The sequence below is a fragment of the Salmo trutta genome, chromosome 22, assembly GCF_901001165.1.
Source record: "Salmo trutta chromosome 22, fSalTru1.1, whole genome shotgun sequence".
Classification (NCBI taxonomy): Eukaryota; Metazoa; Chordata; class Actinopteri; order Salmoniformes; family Salmonidae; genus Salmo; species Salmo trutta.
Genome location: NC_042978.1, coordinates 10151285 through 10173501, shown reverse-complemented (window position 1 = coordinate 10173501; position 22217 = coordinate 10151285). Strand labels below are relative to the sequence as shown.

At 44.1% G+C, this 22217-nt stretch overlaps 1 protein-coding gene across 2 annotated transcripts in view; it reads right to left on the bottom strand.

Moving 5' to 3' along the window:
* LOC115158043 (rab GTPase-activating protein 1-like) overlaps positions 1-22217 on the bottom strand; it is a 170737-nt gene that overhangs the window by 122585 nt on the left and 25935 nt on the right. For both annotated transcript variants that reach the window (XM_029706521.1, XM_029706522.1), the window contains exons 6-11: positions 20511-20671; positions 20243-20353; positions 15888-15954; positions 15530-15632; positions 12577-12743; positions 4528-4654 (exon numbers count right to left, since the gene is read on the bottom strand). In XM_029706521.1, the coding sequence (XP_029562381.1) occupies positions 4528-4654; positions 12577-12743; positions 15530-15632; positions 15888-15954; positions 20243-20353; positions 20511-20671 (736 nt within the window). The remainder of the gene's footprint in view (positions 1-4527; positions 4655-12576; positions 12744-15529; positions 15633-15887; positions 15955-20242; positions 20354-20510; positions 20672-22217) is intronic.

Below are 22217 nucleotides of genomic sequence, written 5' to 3'. Positions count from 1 at the left end.
TTGGTATATGATCATGATTGTCGGCCTGTGGTCCATTAGCTATCTTGCATCAGCCTCATGGGCTTCAAAAGATCTTCAGGCAACGACAAAGGTCACTATCACCCTCACTCTATATACATGGATTCATGTTAAGGGTGTTCGGATCGTACAATCATTTGTACTTAAGGCAGTTGTCTTGCGGCTTTCTATGAGTTTTTACGGTAATGAAATACAGTTCGTATTCATTTCTCTTTAATCATTTCATGATTTTCTGATTTAAATCAGGGACACACGTTCACCTTGTTGGGTAAGCATTCCCAAACTGATAGGAAGGGTAACGGTACCATTACTCAAACTAACTCTCCTTTCTGTCCTCTCTTCCATGTTATGGCGACCACTGGCCACTCCGGGTGATCCATTATTCGTCACTGATGCAGGCAAACCAATGACAAGACACTGGTTTTTCATCACGGCTCTGACTCCTCCTGCGGGGCCATCTCCTGAGCTATACGCAAACCCATTCGTTTTGCATCGGCGTCGCATCAACAGCTTCTCTATCTGTCCCTGCAGCCACACTGGAGATCACAGGGCATTGGTCCTCTGCTTCCTATATTAGATTAAACGCCATGGAGATTTTGGATGTCAAAAGTGATGAGTTCATTTGCGAGTTCCATGCCTTATATAGATCGCTATGTCGGCGTTCAGAGATCTGTTCTTAACCGACTTGCCAAGTTAAATAAAGGTTCACAGTCAATAGCATTGCTTTGGCTGTTATCGTAATAAAAGTTCTGTGCATATTAGCACAGGTGGTTGGCTGGGGGCATATTGCTTAGGTTGTGTGTTTTAAAAAAGAAAAAAATATTTGAACCATTCTTTAACTAGGCAAGTCAGTTAAGAACAAATTCTTATTTACAATGACTGCCTACCTTGGCCAAACCTGGACGACGCTGGGACAATTGTGCACCGCCCTATGGGACTCCCAAACACGGCCGGATGTGATGCAGCATGGATTCGAACCAGGGACTGTAGTGACGCCTCTTGCACTGAGATGCTGCGCCACTCGGGAGCCCACAAGATGATAGATATTTCATGTAGGCCACAGATGATCAGGCTACTCGTATAGATCAGTGAGAGCACCCGGCGGTGCGTCTCTAGAGCAGCTGGGTTCACACTGCTACATTGGCAAGATAGTTCACACGTGCCAAAATGAAGCTCATCTGGCCTTAAATCGAGGGTACCCGGCGGTACGTCACGAGGGATAGGAGTCATACATCGTTCAGTTTATGCCACACATGGTTAACATTCCTACATAGTATTCATTCTTGCGGTTGTAGGTTGACTATTTATGTATTTATTTTAACCCCTTCTCCCCAATTTCAATCTTGTCTCATCGCTGCAACTCCCCAATGGGCCCGGGAGGCGAAGGTCGAGTCATTCGTCCTCCGAAACATGACCCGCCAAACCGCGCTTCTTAAATCCCGCCCGCTTAACCGGGAAGCCAGCCGCACCAATGTGTCAGGGGAAACACCGTTCAACTGACGACAGAGGTCAGCCTGCAGGTGCCCGGCCCGCCACAAGTTGTCTCTAGAGCGCGATGGGCCATGTAAAGCCCCCTCGGCCAAACCCTCGGACGCCGCCCTATGGGACTCCCGATCACGGCCGGTTGTGATACAGCCCAGGATCGAACCTGGGTCTGTAGTGATGCCTCCAGCACTGCGATGCAGTGCCTTAGACCGCCACGCTCAGGAGGCCCTGGTAGGTTTACTTTAGCTGGTCAAGTGATTATATCTGGCATAGCTACACAGTCGGCTGGCGTAAGGTTTTGCTGTTTTGGGGGATTGGTATAGCTTACCGCTCTCCCTACCCGTAGACTATTTTATATTGATGCTTTGCTTGGCCAGTGATCTACCCTGAAGGAGCAGAGCCTATATGCCAAGACTTGAATTATTCATTGCTTAATAAATGGTTAAAACATATTTCTACATGGCATTTTCTTTCTGAAATTAAGCGGAACCAGTTCAGAAGGGAAACCGAGTGCCCCGCCTCAGGCTGACGCATCAGCTGAGATGGCAGCAATTAGAGACTAGTAACAATCACGCCTACCTTATTGGCAGTCTATTTAAGCTGACCGGGTCTGCTCACTGCCTGTAGGTTATTTTATATTGATGCTTTGCTTGGGCAGTGAGCTACACTGAAGGAGCAGAGCCTATACATGAATTCATTGCTTAATAAAAATGGTTAAACATTTCTACGTGGCGTCTTTCTGAAGTGTGTGTACTTTACTGTATTTATACTTGGGATACCGCTTTTCAACAGGAAACCTTTTTTTAAATCACTGGAGGACGTCTAAGCTTTATGCAAAGCAGGGTTACATTGTCTTTATTTAAGCGCTAAAATATATTTTTATAGGTTAAAACATTCCAAAAGTGAATTTTATTTTGCTAATTTAAGTGCAAAGATATTTCCTTATTTTATTTAGATAAAGCGCTGCCCACCTGTCCGGGTGAAGAATAGCCGTACTGTTAAGCCTCTGTGCTTTGGCAGTCATTCTGACGCTGGTATCACTACAAAATATAGATGAGTTTAGCTAATTCTAAGTATAGCCGGCCAACCATTCCCAGGCCCTTTAATTTCATTCATTATGTCATCCACTGTTCTGACGCCCTTGCCTCTCTTTAGCTCTGGTAAAACAGCAAGCTGGTTTCTGCCCAAGTCCATGCAATAGTGGGCAGTCACACATTGGAAGTCCTCTGTGGTCCATACATTTGCTTTTGACGTAGCGGGGAGTAGAGTCTCGATGGATTGGTACAGGCACATCTCAGGCAGGAGAGTGAGCGGAAAAAAAGAAACCAAGTGCAGAAGGCAGACTGTCAAACGAGATGCAACTAAGCTGTTGAGAGGCGAGGTTGATGAGGCTCTGTAGGCTGCAGCTAGGAGACCACTGTGACTGACAAGTGAATCCACCTGTCGCAGCGAGTGTGGGGGGTGACACCGGGACAGGGTCGTAGTCGCTAGATGGGGGAGGTACTATGTCAACTTGTCAAAATAAGCGTGAAAAAAGTTTTTTTCTCTCTCTAAGTCATGAACTAATGACTATGTCTGGTAAACGTGTTCTGTGCTGCTGCTTTGAAAGTGATGTGCCGGGCGTCACACCAGATTGAAAAGTACTGGGGGGAAATTCCAGCTCGCTACACATTTTCTGGCGGCTCTGGTTTGTGTACTTAGAGTGCTGTAATAAGAAGAGGGTTTGTTTATGTTTGTTTACTTTCACTAGTCATTAAATCCCTAAAAAGAAGTCTGAGGATGCATTTTGTGTCTTGAATCTTTGCCATGTAAAACCCTTTGTTTCCTTACTCCTCTCATGTATTTGCATCTGACTGCAATCATCAATATGAACCTAATTTTCCCAACTAAAAACCTTACTTATTCAATATTCATATTTTCAATAGGATGGTGGAAATGGGAAAACAGAATGAGCATTCCTAAAATGAAGAGTGAAATCCTTTCGGTAAGTAAACCAGTGGCAGGCAGGGAGGCAGGCAGGCAGTGTGTTCCCTCCAGAGCTGTGCAATGTTGAGTCAAGCCGGGTAGGGAGGGCGAGATGGGTACCAGGTGGTCTTATGCCACCGCAGCAGTGCGGCGGCACCGATGAGTCAACCCTCCTTAACCGGATTGGACTGCTCCAGTGAAACCAGTGAGCCCTCCAGAACCCATCCAAAGCTTCTGGAATTCTATCTCGCCTCAGCCTCGCTCGACACCCAAAAAAATAAATAACTCCCCACTGTCTGAGACACAGACACACACACGGCTCAAAACACACAGACACAAAAGAGCGAACACGCACAAACGTTCCCCCACACAAACATCCACGCCTGCCAACACCTCCCCCTCACAGCGGTTCACACACACACACACACACTAAATTAAACTTCACAGTTGATTCATGGCCGCCAGATACGAGGAGGGGGGCGAGCCTCAGGAAAATGCAAAGTGAGCCAACGTGTTGATAACGTTCAATTCAGGGGGAGTATCTGGACAGATGATCTCATTTGTATGAGGTGTTCCCGCCACCGAGGAGAAACAATTGCCCAAAATATATAAATAAAACAAATGCTCCTCCAACAAGCTATTTGTGCCAAAGCAATCTATTTTTTTTTTTTTTTTCTCACCTTGTACACACTTTCTAAAAGCAATCTAAGTAAGCTCCGAGACGCAGGTCATTTTTCTTTGAAATTGAACATAGCAAGTTTTTCAGCATTACAGCGGTAGACAGTGTATTTTTCAATCAAGCGACATTAGGTAATACAATTATGTCGTCCGTGTGACTGAGGCGGATGGAATTCAATGTGCCAAGGCATTTTACCTGGAGAGGTGTGCAAGTTCTCATGTTGACCTTGGAAGGTGACTGAAAGGCTAGCCAACAAAACAACAATGCACTCTTAGTTAGTCTTCAGGGCAACGTATATGGATGGAGCGAGAGGTAAGAGAGAGACAGATACGATGATGAAATGAGGATGAAAACAGAGAGCGAGAGGGAGAGTTCAATACCTTCCTCAGGCTCCTCTTCCTCAGCCGGAGAGGCCAGACGGCCACGTCCCCCGTTGCTCCTCTCAGTCTCCCTCTGCAGGCTCACCACCTCCAACATGGCATCACCCTGGCCACCCTTCTCACTACCCTATACACACACACACACACACACACACACACAGTGCAGATATAATACAGTGGGAGGATTCATTTTGACACAGCACCAAGAAACAAAGTTAAACATAGCTTATTACTACTGCAGCAGCATTGACGAGTCAATTCTACACGCTGAAAAAAATACAAATTTGTTCAGAGTGAGAGCTGTTGCGAAAGTCTCTCTTTGGGTATCCTCAAATATTTTCAGAGTGCCTCCCTTTGAAACAAAATCTGTCTAAAGCCAGCATCACCTTTTGCCACCACCCGAGGGGAACCACGGAAAAATATAATTACACGTACAGGAGGAAATTAAATTGAGCGGCGGCAGAGAGCGCCAAGGATCGTACCAGACGTCTTTTGGCCAGAGTGTCTGGTAATAGGGTTCACAGGGAGCCTGCTGCAATCAGAGCACAGAGCGATTGGGCTCACTCGCCTATGCAGGTCACTTCTAAAGTTGGGCTCTGTCACATTGCACATTGGGGGTTTTGTAACACTGTTGTTGCTACTGGGGTTGTTTGGTCTCAGCACTTGTGGTGAGAGATGGATCCATGACAACACTAACGCAAGGGCCCTATATAAGGACTATATATGTAGCCCTTGCTCTGTGAGCACATCTGGATCCAAGCTAACATTTTAGCACAAGGGCCATCATTGAAGACTATACATCTAACACATTTTTTAGGCAATGCATTACCATAGCTGGCTAGTGCTATCAACAGTCATACATGACATATGAGAACATTGGCATTTACTAAGGTTTAGGTAGTACAAATAAGGGGGTCACAATAAGCTTCGCAATAATACCACTTAGACCTTGGGTAGGATCCTCCACTAACAAATCACCAAACCCTTTCTATCTCCTCGTGAGCCAAGGCGCAAAATATGCTCAGAGAGGGCGACGACAATGGCTCCTCTAATTCCTCAACGCCTTAATGAGAGGCCCCCGGAACAAATACAAATCGTACTCAAATAATACTGGAGCTAGTGGCTGGGATTAGAATCTTGTGTAAACACTAGAATGGCTATCTTTTAATTAACTTTTAACTACAGCAGCCGCCATTCTTTGCTGCCTGCTGATGAGCTAACTATAGAGAGAGAGGCACACAGGCAGAGCCCTAATTACTACAGTGCGATAATGAGTGGCTGCCTCGTATTAGGGCTCCCAATGATACAAAGGTAATGTCCAAAATTACAAACTAGTCCCTATATAGTGCACTTCTTTCGACCAAGGCCCTGGTCAAAAGTAGTGCACTATATAGGGACTAGGCTGCAATTTGGGATGCATTCAAAGCCTGGAGTGGAGAGGAAAATTCCCTTTCAAACAAGGAGGCAAGGGGCTTATGTTACTGACTTAGGGGCTTGTTTTGGTTTTCTAAATACCTGCGGAAGGACCGGACAGGATGGGGATGCACTTGTGTGCTGGGCGTGGTAATTGAATGCGTCGAGAATAACGTCGCTCTCATGCATTTTAATTGGAGGGGGGAGGGGGGCACGGGTAAAATGGATTGAGTGTGGATGTGTGCAGGCCTCGAATATCCCGACGGAATTGACGGTCATGGCCATCGATGCCCCCTTGTGTGGCCGTAGTGCATCCCTAAAAAAAAAGGGTGACTACTTCTATATACAACGCTAGTCAAAAGTTCGGACACCCCTACTCATCCAAGTGCTTTTCTTTATTTGTACTATTTTCTACATTGTAGAATAATAGTGAAGACATCAAAACTATGAAATAACACATGGAATCATGTAGTAAACAAAAAAAAGTTAAATCAAAATATATTCTATATTTGAGATTCCTCAAAGTAGCCCCCCTTTGCCTTGATGACAGCTTTGCACACTCTTGGCATTCTCTCAACCAGCTTCACCTGGAATGCTTTTCCAACAGTCTTGAAGGAGTTCCCATATATGCTGAGCACTTGTTGGCTGCTTTTCCTTCACTCTGGGGTCCAACTCATCCCAAACCATCTCAATTTGGTTGAGGTCAGGTGATTGTGGAGGCTCCATCACTCTCCTTCGTCAAATAGCCCTTACTAGCCCAAATAGCCTGGAGGTGTGTTGGGTCATTGTCCTGTTGAAAAACAAATGATAACCCATCTGGTTTGGGCTTAGTGGGACTGGCGTATTGCTGCAGAATGCTGTGGTAGTCATGCTGGTTAAGTGTGCCCTGAATTCTAAATAAGTCACAGACAGAGTCACCAGCAAAGCACCCCCACACCATCACACCTCCTCCTCTATGCTTCACGGTGGGAACCACACATGCAGAGATCATCTGTTCACCTACTCTGCGTCTCACAAAGACATGGCGGTTGGAACCAAAAATCTCAAAATTTGACAGATTTCCACAGGTCTAAATGTCAATTTCTCGTGTTTCTTGGCCCAAGCAAGTCTCTTCTTCTCATTGGTATCCTTTAGTAGGGATTTCTTTGTAGCAATTCAACCATGAAGGCCTGACTCACACAGTCTCCTCTGAACAGTTGATGTCTGTTATTTCAACTCTGTGAAGCATTTATTTGGGCTGAAATTTCTGAGGCTGGTAACTCTAATGAACTTGTTCTCTGCAGCAGAGGTAACTCTGGGTCTTCCTTTCCAGTGGCGGTCCTCATGAGAGCCAGTTTCATCATAGCGCTTGATAAGTATTTGCGACGGCACTTGAAGAAACTTTCAAAGTTGTTGAAATGTTCACATTGACTGACCTTCATGTCTTTAAGTAATAATGTACTGTCATTTCTCTTTGCTCATTTGAGCTGTCTGTTCTTGACATAATATGGACTTGGTATTTTACCAAATAGTGCTTTCTTCTGTATACCACCCCTACCTGGTCACAACACAACTGATTGGCTCAAACGCATTAAGAAGGAAATTAATTCCACAAATTAAGTTAAGGCACACCTGTTCATTGAAATGCATTCCAGGTGACTACCACATGAAGTTGGTTGAGAGAATGCCAAGAGTGTGCAAAGCTGTCATCAACGAAAAGGGTGGCTACTTTGAAGAATCTAAAATATAATTTGTATAACACTTTGTTGGTCACTACATGATTCCATATGTGTCATTTCATACTTTTGAGGTCTTCACCTTCTACAATGTAGAAAATAGTAAAAAAAAAAAAAACTTGAATGAGTAGGTGTGTCCAAACTGTTGACTGGTACTGTATATACACAGTGCCTTCGGGAAAGTATTCAGACCCTTTGACCTTCCACTTTGTCACATTACAACCTTATTCTAACATTGATGATTTTTTTATCAATCTATATACAATACCCCATAACGACAAAGCAAAAACAGGTTTTTGGAGATGTTTTTTTTACGGAACTATCACATTCACATAAGTACTCAGACCCTTTACTCAGTACTTTGTTGAAGTACCTTTTGCAGCAATTACAGCCGAGTCTTCTTGGATATGACGCTACAATCTTGGCACACCTGTATTTGGGGAGCTTCTCCCATTCTTCTCCGCAGATTCTCTCAAGCTCTGTCAGGTTGGATGGGGAGCGTCGCTGCACAGCCATTTTCAGGTCTCTCCAGAGATGTTCGATCAGGTTCAAGTCCAGGCTCTGGCTGGGCCACTCAAGGACATTCTGAGACTTGTCCCGAAGTCACTCCTGCGTCGTCTTGGCTGTGTGCTTAGGGTCGTTGTCCTGTTGGAAGGTGAACCTTCGCCCCAGCCTGAAGTCCTGAGCGCTCTGGAGCAGGTTTTCATCAAGGATCTCTGTACTTTGCTCCGTTCATCTTTGCCTCGATCCTGACTAGTCTCCCAGTCCCTGAATAACATCCCCATTGCATGACGCTGCCACCGCCATGCTTCACTGTAGGGATTGTGCCTGGTTTCCTCCAGATGTGACGCTTGGCATTCAGGCCAAATAGTTCAATCTTGGTTTCATCAACCAGAGAATCTTGTTGCTCATGGTCTGAGAGTCTTTAGGTGCCTTTTGGCAAACTCCAAGTGGGCTGTCATGTGCCTTTTACTGAGGGGTGGCTTCCATCTGGCCAGTCTACCATAAAGGCCTGATTGGTGGAGTGCTGCAAAGATGGTTGTCCTTCTGGATGGCTCTATCTCCAAAGAGGAACTCTGGAGCTCGGTCAGTGACCATCGAGTTCTTGGTCACCTCCCTGACCAAGACCCTACTCTCCCGATTGCTCAGTTTGGCCGGGCGGCCAGCTCTAGGAAGAGTCTTGGTGGTTCCAAACTTCTTCCATTTAAGAATAATGGAGGGCACTGTGTTCCTGGGACACCTTCAATGCTGCAGAAATGTTTTGGTACCCTTCCCCAGATCTGTGCCTCGACACAATTCTGTCTTGGAGCTCTACGGACAATTCCTTCGACCTCATGGCTTGGTTTTTGTTCTGACATGAAAATCATGTCCAATCAATCACATTTATAAAGCCCTTTTTACATCAGCCGATGTCACAAAGTGCTATACAGAAATCAAGTTGTAGAAACATCAAAGATGATCAATAGAAACAGGATGCACCTGAGCTCAATTTCGTGTCTCATCGCAAAGGGACTGAATACTTATGGAAATAAGGGATTTTTAATTTATTTTTAATATATTTGAAAACAATTCTAAAAACCTGCTTTCGCTTTGTCATTATGGTGTATTTTGTCTAGATTGCTGATGATTAAAAAAAAATAGCATTTTAGAATAAGCCTGTAATGTAACAAAATATTTTCCGGAGGTACAGTATATATGTAATTAGTCTCATTAAAGTTTGGCTACATTTTCATGCACCTCATGTCGGTAAGGACGGAATCCCTAGCCACGTCCTCAGAGCATGCGCAGACCAGCTGGCTGGTGTGTTTACGGACATATTCAATCAATCCCTATCCCAGTCTGTTGTCCCCACATGCTTCAAGATGGCCACCATTGTTCCTGTTCCCAAGAAAGCTAAGGTAACTGAACTAAATGACTATCACCCCATTGCACTCACTTCTGTCATCATGAAGTGCTTTGAGAGGCTGGTTAAGGATCATATCACCTCCGTCCTACCTGATACCCTAGACCCACTCCAATTTCCTTACCGCCCCAATAGGTCCACAGACGATGCAATCGCCATCACACTGCCCTATCCCATCTGAACAAGAGGAATACCTATGTAAAAATGCTGTTCGTTGACTTCAGCTCAGCATTTAATACCATAGTACCCTCCAAACTGGTCATTAAGCTCGAGACCCTGGGGCTCGACCCCGCAATGTGCAACTGGGTCCTGGACTTCCTGACGGACTGCCCCAGGTGGTGAAGTTAGGAAACAACATCTCCATCCTCAACACTGGGGCCCCACAAGGGTGCGTTCTCAGCCCTCTCCTGTACTCCCTGTCCACCAATGACTGCGTGGCCATGCACGCTTCCAACTCAATCATCAAGTTTGCAGATGACACAACAGTGGTAGACTTGATTACCAACAACGACGAGACAGCCTACAGGGAGGAGGTGAGGGCCCTCGGAGTGTGGTGTCAAGAAAATAACCTCTCACGCAACGTCAACGAAACAAATGACATGATCGTGGACTTCAGGAAACAGCTGAGGGAGCACATTTCGCCACATCAACAGGACAGTAGTGGAGAAGGTGGAAAGTTTTAAGTTCCTCAGCATACACATCACGGATAAACTGAAATGGTCCACCCACACAGACAGTGTGGTTAATAACCTCAGGAGGCTGAAGAAATTTGGCTTGTCACCTAAAGCACAAACTTTTACAGATGCAGAATCGAGAGCATCCTGACGGGCTGTATCACCGCCTGGTACGACAACTGCACCGCCCTCAACCACAAGGCTCTCCAGGGGGCAGTGCGGTCTGCACAACGCATCACCGGGGGCAAACTACCTGCTCTCCAGGACACCTACACCACTAGATGTCACAGGAAGGCCAAAAAGATCATCAAGGACAACAACCACCCGAGCCACTGCCTGCTCACCCCGCTACCATCCAGAAGGCGAGGTCAGTACAGGTGCATCAAAGCTGGGACCGAGAGACTGCAAAACAGCTTCTATCTCAAGTCCATCAGACTGTTAAACAGCCACCACTAACAGAGTGCCTGCTGCCAACATACAGACTCAAATTACTGGCCACTTTAATAAATGGACTTAATAAAGGTATCACTAGTCACTACTTCTAAGTGGCTTTGTTTCCTGTGTCTTCCCAGGGTCACCTAATGCTCACTTAACATTGAGGACTACAGAGAAGAAAACAATAGGACAGATACCTCCACTTTGGTTGTAAGGAAGCGTTAGCCCTATTGCTTTAACATTTAGAGGGCTGGTAAGCAGAACATACAACATACCTCCTATAAAGAACCAAAATCCTCTTTTGTATTGTCCTGATGAGGTAAAGGTAGGGATATTTATTACGTGTGCGATGGAGGTAAAGGTAGGGATATTTATTACGTGTGCGATGGAGGTAAAGGTTGGGATATTTATTACGTGTGCGATGGAGGTAAAGGTTGGGATATTTATTACGTGTGCGATGGAGGTAAAGGTTGGGATATTATTACGTGTGCGATGGAGGTAAAGGTTGGGATATTTATTACGTGTGCGATGGAGGTAAAGGTTGGGATATTTATTACGTGTGCGATGGAGGTAAAGGTTGGGATATTTATTACGTGTGCGATGGAGGTAAAGGTTGGGATATTTATTACGTGTGCGATGAGGTAAAGGTTGGGATATTTATTACGTGTGCGATGGAGGTAAAGGTTGGGATATTTATTACGTGTGCGATGGAGGTAAAGGTTGGGATATTTATTACGTGTGCGATGGAGGTAAAGGTTGGGATATGATATTTATTACGTGTGCGATGGAGGTAAAGGTTGGGATATTTATTACGTGTGCGATGGAGGTAAAGGTTGGGATATTTATTACGTGTGCGATGGAGGTAAAGGTTGGGATATTTATTACGTGTGCGATGGAGGTAAAGGTTGGGATATTTATTACGTGTGCGATGGAGGTAAAGGTTGGGATATTTATTACGTGTGCGATGGAGGTAAAGGTTGGGATATTTATTACGTGTGCGATGGAGGTAAAGGTTGGGATATTTATTACGTGTGCGATGGAGGTAAAGGTTGGGATATTTATTACGTGTGCGATGGAGGTAAAGGTTGGGATATTTATTACGTGTGCGATGGAGGTAAAGGTTGGGATATTTATTACGTGTGCGATGGAGGTAAAGGTTGGGATATTTATTACGTGTGCGATGGAGGTAAAGGTTGGGATATTTATTACGTGTGCGATGGAGGTAAAGGTTGGGATATTTATTACGTGTGCGATGGAGGTAAAGGTTGGGATATTTATTACGTGTGCGATGGAGGTAAAGGTTGGGATATTTATTACGTGTGCGATGGAGGTAAAGGTTGGGATATTTATTACGTGTGCGATGGAGGTAAAGGTAGGGATATTTATTACGTGTGCGATGGAGGTAAAGGTTGGGATATTTATTACGTGTGCGATGGAGGTAAAGGTTGGGATATTTATTACGTGTGCGATGGAGGTAAAGGTTGGGATATTTATTACGTGTGCGATGGAGGTAAAGGTTGGGATATTTATTACGTGTGCGATGGAGGTAAAGGTTGGGATATTTATTACGTGTGCGATGGAGGTAAAGGTTGGGATATTTATTACGTGTGCGATGGAGGTAAAGGTTGGGATATTTATTACGTGTGCGATGGAGGTAAAGGTAGGGATATTTATTACGTGTGCGATGGAGGTAAAGGTAGGGATATTTATTACGTGTGCGATGGAGGTAAAGGTAGGGATATTTATTACGTGTGCGATGGAGGTAAAGGTTGGGATATTTATTACGTGTGCGATGGAGGTAAAGGTAGGGATATTTATTACGTGTGCGATGGAGGTAAAGGTTGGGATATTTATTGTGTGTGTGATGGAGGTAAAGGTTGAGATATTTATTAACTGGCCATTTATTTACCTGTTTGAGTTTGAGGTAGAAGGTCTCGCTAAAGGCCTTGCGGCTAAAGTACCAGAAGCGCTCATTGGCCGGGTAGACGCGCACCAGAGTCTCCAGCAGAAAGCGCACCGGCTCCACCACCTCAGTCACCACCAGGTCCACCGCAACGGTCATGTACACCTGCTTATCTGGAGAGAGACCACCACAGAGAGGACAAGGTCACACACTGGAGGGGGTGTTTGTAGTGCCAACAGCAGTTCCAGAATGTATACTGTATCAGTCTGGGTTAAAGTGGGCGTTGCGGGTTGACACACTTTAAGTGGATAAAGTGAAATGGTAGGCTATTAGCTTGATTTAATTGTATGTTTATAGAACGCAGAGAAAATATATTGCCTGCTGTTTTAATTAGGTAGACCAAACGTGTACTCCTCAGAGGGTTTGGATTCCACCACTACCACCAGCTGTCAAACTAGCAACAGCAGCACACCTATTCTCTTACCTCACCCTTCCCAGAGAAAGAGACAACGGACCAATTTAAAACTAGAATCATATTACTACAGCCAAGAAACTCAGCATCTTTAAATATCTACGAATTATTTAGAATCTAAGGAAACTGCATTCCAAGTCACAGCATGAGACAAGCTGTGTGTGATATATCGCAATGTAGTGCAGCATAAATCTAAGCTGTCCTCTAGTACCACCAGCTTCATCCAAGTGAAAAAGTGACGTCCGGGGTAACAGATCTTGCCACATCCAATTTTTGGGGTTGAAAAAAAACGGATTGGGAGAAAAATAAAACACACAGATAGCGATCGCCGAGCTATGAAACGGAGGGAAAAATAACCCATTTCACAGTGAAAAGGTTTTATTATTGTAATTAACCGGGGGGGGTCTACAAAACTGCCTTGTAAAGAATGGCCTAAAAATAGATTCCAATTACGATAAAAGTCAAGCATAGCATGTTGGTTTAGAAAGAAAGATGTTTTAGGAAACGGCATCCCTTCAAGCTTCCGATACCACAGGACTACTTTCCCTGCGTGCCAAATCACTGACAACAACAAAGAAGGATTCGTTTAGTTGAGACCGCTCGGGCCGTTGTTTTTAGAAGTCTTGTCTCTCCCAGTTTTGACATGAAGTAAGCTGTGTGGTTTAATAGTGTAGAATCAAAGTCTTGAGTCTATGGTAGAAGGCTGTTTTGTATAAGTAACAAATTATGTTCATGTTTTGTGGAAGTCTCCCAGTGCATATAGCTTCATATTTCAAAAACCATTAGCTACAATATATCAGTTAAAATCTATACGGATTATTACTAAATGTTCTGGCTCTGGTTTTTTATTTACACAAACACAGTAATATCCAATGTTTACATGCATGTTCTGCAAGCCAGTTATCACAAATACCTATTTCCTTTTCTACTAGTGTGGAAACATTTACATGAATGGTCTGTTTTCTTGGTGGAGGAATCGTGGCTTTGTAGTTTAGACTACCTAACTCCCCTGAGCTAGGTTGCTTTGACAAGCTGCCATATAGGTTTAAGTCAAACTTTCCTGACTTCCGAGTCAGCAACTCTGCAGTGCTGCTAATTTGTTTGATATAATGAGTTCAGTGAGGCAAGGTCTTGCACTTGCAGCGCTTGGCAGCGTCTTACTGTGCATTACACTGGGACCTGATATATGAAAAAGGTGTCCAAACCACCCATGTTTTCAGACAGCAAATTTGATTTGGGGCATATATCATTTATTTTGCAGGCCCTTGTAGGGAATAGCTGGTATCAAATGTTAGAGTCGCTGACTATTTTGTGACTGTTCAAAGTAAGTCACTTGAAATGCCTTTCAAAGAAATATCCTGTGTTGGTTGAGTACAAAAAAAGAATAATTACAAATAAAGGTGCTAGCTATATAGGTCGAGTCTGGGACCACATGGACAGGACCATTAGCTACAATTTGCACAAATGAAAAGCTCAGCACCGGTAAAGTCTTCCACATACCCTTTCCTCGGTCTCTGACCCTGTTAACCACTGAGGTTGAACGCTGCTAGCGCTCTAAACCAATCCTAGAGCACAACCACAATGTTGCTAATCTAATAGGCTTTCCCCAGCAAACAGGGGACGTCCTGAGGACATTGTGACGTTCCCATTAGGTTCCTTAAGGGTTTCGGTGCGACGTTATCCCACTGACGTTCTGAGAACATTCTAAGAAAGTCGAGTGTTGGTCCCAAGGGAACGTTCTCCAGGGGACCCTTGTCTAGTTCCACGTACGTTCCCAGGACATCACTGAGGACCATATCAGGACGTTAATTTTACTAATCATTAGGACGTGGCATGATGGTCCTGAAAACATTCTAAAAAAGGTCCCGACATGGTCCTCAGTGATGTCCTGGGAACTTGAAGGGAACTACACAAAGGTCCCTAGAGAACATTCCCTTGGGACCATCACGCGACGAGAACTAGACAAAACCTCCAGGGGACCATTAGACAACATCTGAAGGAACTCCTAAAAACGTCCTCGGGGACATCTCCAGGACCTACACAAAACCTCCAGGGAACCATTACAACATCGTGACGACTTAAGGCGACCATTTTGTGACGTCCCAGGACATCCTAACGACTCATTACTGTTTGCAGGGTCTATAGCGGAAAAACAAAAGAAGCAAATAAGTGCCTTCCCCCTGTCAATATCAGAAATGAGGCTTTAATTTTCCATCTCAGCCATCCATCTCCTCAGATGAAAATAGTAAGATAAACACTATAATCGTATAGGAGCTTTAATTTGTGTTGTTTTCTGCTTATTAGGCAGATGTCCATTAAAATTGATGAAAGAATCATAAAATCATAAGAAACTGTCTGGCCAGCTATGAATGCGACAGCTAAGCTGGTTGGCAGTGACATGCTTCAGTATGCTAGTGTGTCAGGCTGGTTGACAATGGCATGCGTAAGTAAGATAGGCTGGTGACAGGGTTGAGGGATGGTTCTCACCTTTAGGTGTGTCTTCATTCAGCACCTGGAAGGCAGCCATGTTGGGGTTCCATGTGCCCGTGATCACATACGACTTCCCATCCGAGCTCTTTCCCATGGACTCCTTCACATAGGCACAAACAGGGAAATGACATACAATCACAGTCAACAGGCCTCAAACGGCAAAGCAATTCTAATCAAAAGCCAAAGAATCGATTTTCAATTCAACTCTGTTTAACCTGTCCAATAAAGAGTACACTAAAGTCAACAAAAGACTAAATAACTAGTCTCATAGTGATAGGTCAGTACATAGAAATGGGAGGTGCTGTTCTGTAACCTGGTTATGTGAATAAAGGAAACCATCGTGATTGCTGCTCACCATGTCTAGAAGATGCATGTCACTGTTCCGAACCTTCTGCCCTGGGCTCAGCAACATCCCAAAACACCTGAGGGAGAGGAACACAGGTCGGGGCCAATGGATCAAGGGGACACTGCAACTCACCTTTCATAAAACCCAAAGTTTGGGTTTTGGCAGAATTTGGATTCATTATAAAAGACAAATGGTTTTTGCTGAGAGACTCATAATTGAATAAAATCCAATAATACAAAAAATCTCCATCAGCGTGGCATTAGCAAAGCTACAGCTATATATTTGTTACAGTGACCCAATTCTGAATTCTGTAGACTCTAGTCGAATGCTGGTGTGGGTGAACATGCATGGGTCTATTTATACATTCAAAGAATCCAAATTGAACTACAGCAAAGCAGTGCCAATATCACTTGGAAACAGAGGCCACTATATGCCTGTTTCTTATGATAGGTGCGCCATCAAGTGGTTGCGCTGAGAATCACTACTTCATAAGAATATAAACCATTTATTATGCTTCCACAGAACAAAGATACTCATCTGAAGAGCTTTGATTTCCCCCCCTCCTTCGTAAGGTTGACCTAGAACTTTCCTACACATGACATTACTGATGTAAGAAGGCATGACTTACTCATGCAAGCTACTATTATTGGACTCCCGAGTGCTTGAGGCATCACTACAGACACCCTGGATCGAATCCAGACCATCACAACCGGCCATGATTGAGAGTCTCATAGGGCGGCGCACAAATTGGCCCAGCGTCGTCCGGGTTTGGCCAGTGTAGGCCGTCATTGTAAATAAGAATGTGTTATTATCTGACTTGCCTAGTTAAATAAAGGTTAAATTAAAACAAAAACAAAGAATTATTCACAAGGCTTCAGGGCCAGACGGATTACAGGACAAGTACTCAGAGCATGCGCTGACCAGCTGGCAAGTGCCTTCACTGACATTTCCAACCTCTCCCTGACCAAGTCTAACAGACCACCATAGCGCCCAAGAATGCCATGGTAACCTGTCTAAAGGACTATCGCCCGTAGCACTCATGTAGCCATGAAATGCTTTGAAACACTGGTGATGGCTCACATCAACGCCATCATCCCAGACACCCTGAACCCACACCAATTCGCATAACGGAATCCACAGATGATGCAATCTCTACTGCACTCCACACTGCCCTTTCCCACTTGGACAAAAGGAAAGCCTATGTGAGAATGCTGTTCATAGACTTCAGCTCAACATTCAACACCATAGTGCCCTCCAAGCTCATCACTAAACTCAGGACCCTGGGATTGAACACCTCCCTCTGCAACTGGATCCTGGACTTCCTGACGGGTCGCCCCCAGGTGGTGAGGGTAGGCAATGACACATCTGCCACGCTACCCTCAACACGGGGGCCACTCATGGGAGCGTGCCTAGTCCCCTCCTGTACTCCCTGTTCACCCACGACTGCATGGCCGTGCACGACTCCAACACCATCATTACGTTTCACGAAGATGATGAGCCTACAGGGAGGTCGTCAGAGACCTGGCAGTGTGGTGCCCGGACAGGAACCTCTCCCTCAACGTCAGCAAGACAAAGGAGCTGATCGTGGACTACAGGAAACGGAGGTCCGAGCACGCCTCCAGCCACGTCGACAGGGCCGTAGTAGAGCAGGTCGAGACCTTCAAGTAACTCGGTGTCCACATCACTAAGGACCTATCATGGTCCATACACACCAACACATATGTGAAGAGGGCACGACCACGCCTCTTCCCCCTCAGGAAGCTGAAAAGATTTGTCATGGGCCCTCAGATCCTCAAGAAGTTCTACAGCTACACCATTGAAAGCATCTTGACTGGCTGCACCACCGCTTGGTAAGGCATCTGCTTGGCATCCGACGCAAGGCACTACAGAGGGTAGTGCGTACGGCCCAGTACATCACTGCAATCCAGGACTTCTAGACCAGGCGGTGTCAGAGGAAGGCCCTAAAAATTGTCAAAGACTCCAGCCACCCAAGTCAGACTGTTCTCTCAGCTACTACATGGCAAGCCATACCGATGCACTAAGTCTAAAGTCTGGAACCAACAGGACCCCGAACAGCTTCTACCCCCAAGCCATAAGACCGCTAAATAGTTAGTGAGTAGCTATTGATTAACTATCTGCATTTGTCTCATTACATGCACTGCTGTTACTGTTATTTGTCTATCATTTTGCCTAGTCACTTAATTCCTACTTATATGTATACTGAACAAACACGCAACCATTTTTTTTTTAACCTTTATTTAACTAGTAAAGTCGGTTAAGAACAAATTCTTATTTACAATGACGGCCTAGGAACAGTGGATTAACTGCCTTGTTCAGGGGCAGAACAACACATTTTTACCTCGTCAGCTCGGGGATTCGATCTTGCAAGTTCATATGAGGTAGCCAGTCAATTGAAATCAATTCATTAGGCCCTAATTGATGGATTTCACATGACTGGGAATACAGATATGCATCTGTTGGTCACAGACAGTAAAAAAAATTAAAAAAAATATATATAATTATATATATAACCAAAAAAAGGGCCTCAAGATCTAGTTACGGCATTTCTGTGCGTTCAAATTGCCATCGATAAAATGCAATTGTGTTTGTTGTCCATAGCTTATGTCTGCCCATACCATAATCCCACCACCACGGGGAACTCTGTTCACAACGTTAACATCAGCAAACCGCTCTCCCACACGATGACATACACGTGGTCTGCGGTTGTGAGGCCAGTTAGACATTCTGCCAAATTCTCTAAAACAACGTTGGAAGCGGCTTATGGTAGTGAAATTAACATCAAATTCTATGCCAATAGCTCTGGTGGACATTCCTGCAGTCAGCATGCCAACTGCGCGCTCCTTCAAAACTTGAGATATCTGTGGCATTGTGTTGTGTGACAAAACTGCACATTTTAGAGTGGCCTTTTATTGTCCCTAGCACAAGGTGCACCTGTGTAATAATCATGCTGTTTAATCAGCCTCTTGATATGCCACACCTGTCAGGTGGACGGATTATCTTGGCAAAGAAATGCTCACCAAAAGGGATGTAAATAAATTTGTGCACAATATTTGAGAGAAATAAGCTTTTTGTGCGTATGGAACATTTCTGGGATCTTTTATTTCAGCTCATGAAACAAACATTTACATATTGCCTTTACATTTTTGTTCAGTGAACATATTACCTCGTACCCCTGCACATCGACTTAGTTATCAATTCTCAAAAGTTATCAATTCTCATTGTTAATTTATTCCTTGTGTTACAATTGTTCAATTTTTCTACTATTTCTCTTTCTCTCTGCATTACTGGGAAGGGCCCATTAGTAAGCATTCCACTGTTAGTTTTACACGTTCTTTATGACACGTGACAAATAAAATGTGATTTATAGCAACTGACTTAACAAAAATTGTGTGTTGATGTTAAGGTAAGCTACTTGGGCAAAACGAGTAGGCAGCATGACACACCGTCACTGCTTAAAGGAGATATGAACATAAAAAAGACGGTTGAAACTAAAAATAGGATGTAATGCTTCTGCCTGGTCCCGTGTGGCTCAGTTGGTAGAGCACGCAACGCCACGGTTGCGGGTTAGAATCCCACGGGGGACAAGTACGAAAATGTACAAAAATGTATGCACTCACTACTGTAAGTCAGTCACTCTGAATAAGAACCTCTGCTAAATACAGTGAGAGGTGAATGTGAGTTTTTTTATTATTTGTAATACATTAGCAAAAATGTGGGAAAAAAACAACTGTTTTTGCTTTGTCATTATTGGGTATTGTGTGTAGATTGAGGAGGGAAAAAAAGCAATTTAATCCATTTCAGAATAAGGCTGTTATGTAACAAAATGTGGAAAAAGTCAAGGGGTCTGAATACTTTCCAAATGAACTGTAACTAAGTCATTAAATGCCTTTCAGAAGACACAAAACAGACCGAACAGTAACAGCTTCCTTCATGTCAATCAAGGAAGCTAAACTGCTGCACAGTCTACAACTGTAAACATATATCACAATGACTTTATCCTAGACTAGCATAGGGTGAAATGAGGACACTCGCTCTTCTGGTTCTTCGCTGCGCAATTCTCTAATGACTATGTGTTAGCTGAACTTCATTGTTTAATTTCCGATGACTGAAAAAGACATTCAAACTAAAATCATACTAAAAATATTTTGGGGTCTATTGTATAATCTTTCCTTACGTCAAGCTTTACCACGGTCTCCCTCTTATGCTTACCAATATGACCCAGAGGGGTTGTGTGTTCTTGTGCATAACAAGAACAGCATGTTACAATATAGGACAGTGGTGCTGTCTAGTGTATGCAGCTCAGAAGGCCTTAAAGAAGGATCAAGTAGGCAGCAGCCCCTCACCTCTCAATGCCCAGCTCTTGGTTGCTCATCTGCTGGACCGTGACCACCACCTTCTTCTGCACGCCCTGCCGCAGCTTGAAGTAGAACTTGTCCCGGTCCTTGGGAACTGGGCTGAGGAGAGGAGAATGGGGGAAGATGAAGACAGACACAAAAAGTAAGTTGTTGGCTTAAAGGTCTGTAAAAGTGAGTGAGTGAGTGCGAGTGAGTGCTTTCACCCCATAGCATGCATAAGTGTGTGTGTAAGCGCGTTTAGAGGCTTCATGCTGACCTATAGTTTCCCTTGCTGTCGTCCTCCCGCACCTCCAGTGAGACTATGAAGCTGAAGAGGTCACTGTCGGGGGAGAGGGGCAGGGCCGAGTCCCTCACGTCAGGGGCTGGCTTGGAGGAGCGGCGGAACGCTGTGGAGAAACTGTACAGGATCCGGCTCACCTGTAGGAAGAGGGGGAGAGGAGGGGAAAAGAGAAAATAGAATTGTACTTTAAAGTCAGTTAGAATGGAAGGTTGTCTTTTCACTGAAGCTCTTCACTCACACTAGTCTTATAGCACCGTACCCTGGCTATCTACCAGTACTTTAAAGGCTGGTAGAAAGACAGACGATTGATCCTTGATTATTTCAAATAAAATCAAGTGTATGGTAGATCAGCTTTAATATTGCAGATAGAACATACAATCAATCAATTTAATTGTTTGCATCATTTCTAATCCCCCTTGTTTATTTTGTTTTGTCTTTTTATTCCTTCTATACTTTTTCCCCCTACCCTACTTGGAGTAAACTAACCGACAACAATACTTCTACTTACATCTATAGTATTTCGCTCACATCTACGGTACCTGTAGTTAAATAATTATACATATTCCTAATTGCCTCTGTATTCAAGTGCAGGATTTTCACCCACAGCGGCCAATGCACCATTCACTCTTAACTCCAACCCTCCGATGTCCACAGTTTAACCCATCTTTCCCAGTATAAATGCCATTTTGCCATTTCCTTTTGCAATCATTTTAGTATGGGTGGGTTGCACCAACATGGTTTAAATTAATCTAGGATTAGAGCTAATCTATGTTTTGTAAATCTATGTTTATAATTAGAGATGTGCTGAACCACTTCATTTTAAATCTGGATCAGTAAATCTATGACTAACGGTTTTAAACTATGATTAGTGACATGTTACATCCCACTGTAGCTCAGTTGGTAGAGCATGGCGCTTGCAACGCCAGGGTTGTGGGTTCGATTCCCACGGGGGACCAGTATTTAAAAATGTAATAAAATGTATGCACTCTACTGTAAGTCGCTCTGGATAAGAGCGTCTGCTAAATGACTAAAATGTAAATGTTACACCAACATGAGGTATTTCGTGAGTTGAAAACGAAGTAGCTAGCCTACTGGACAAATGAGGCCACAAAGTTGCTGTTCCTTGATAAAATAATAACAATGTAACGTTAGAACTACTGCAACTCCATCATGAAAGGTTCTCATGGGTTGGCTGATTTGAAATAAAATCCATTATTTGCCAGTACTAGACAGAAAACGAATTAGTTAGCTAGTTTATAAACCAAGCTAGCTAGCGTACAATATTATTTATTATTGTCATTACTTAACGTTATTTAGCCGTTTTTTGTTTGTCCGCTTGCCACCGGATCATGGCACGTCAAAGAAGTTCACATTTCTCCGCTTATGAAAAAAAACTATTGTCGGAGCTGATGGAGGAATTTAGTAATGTACTGGAGGATAACGAGACAGACAACACGACTGTCAAAAAGCAGGAAGACACCTGGGCCATTTTATGCGACAAATGCAATGGATCAACACGGATTAAAAGAGAAGAGGGACTCAAATCGGATGAAAGCGTGCTGGAATTTTTTTAAAGCGAAAGCCAAAAAGGATGAGGCAGAGGAGAGGCGGGGGCTATTTCAGACCGGAGCCGACAGGGGGGCCTCCGTCCAAGGGAATTGATCCTATCACCCAGAAGATATA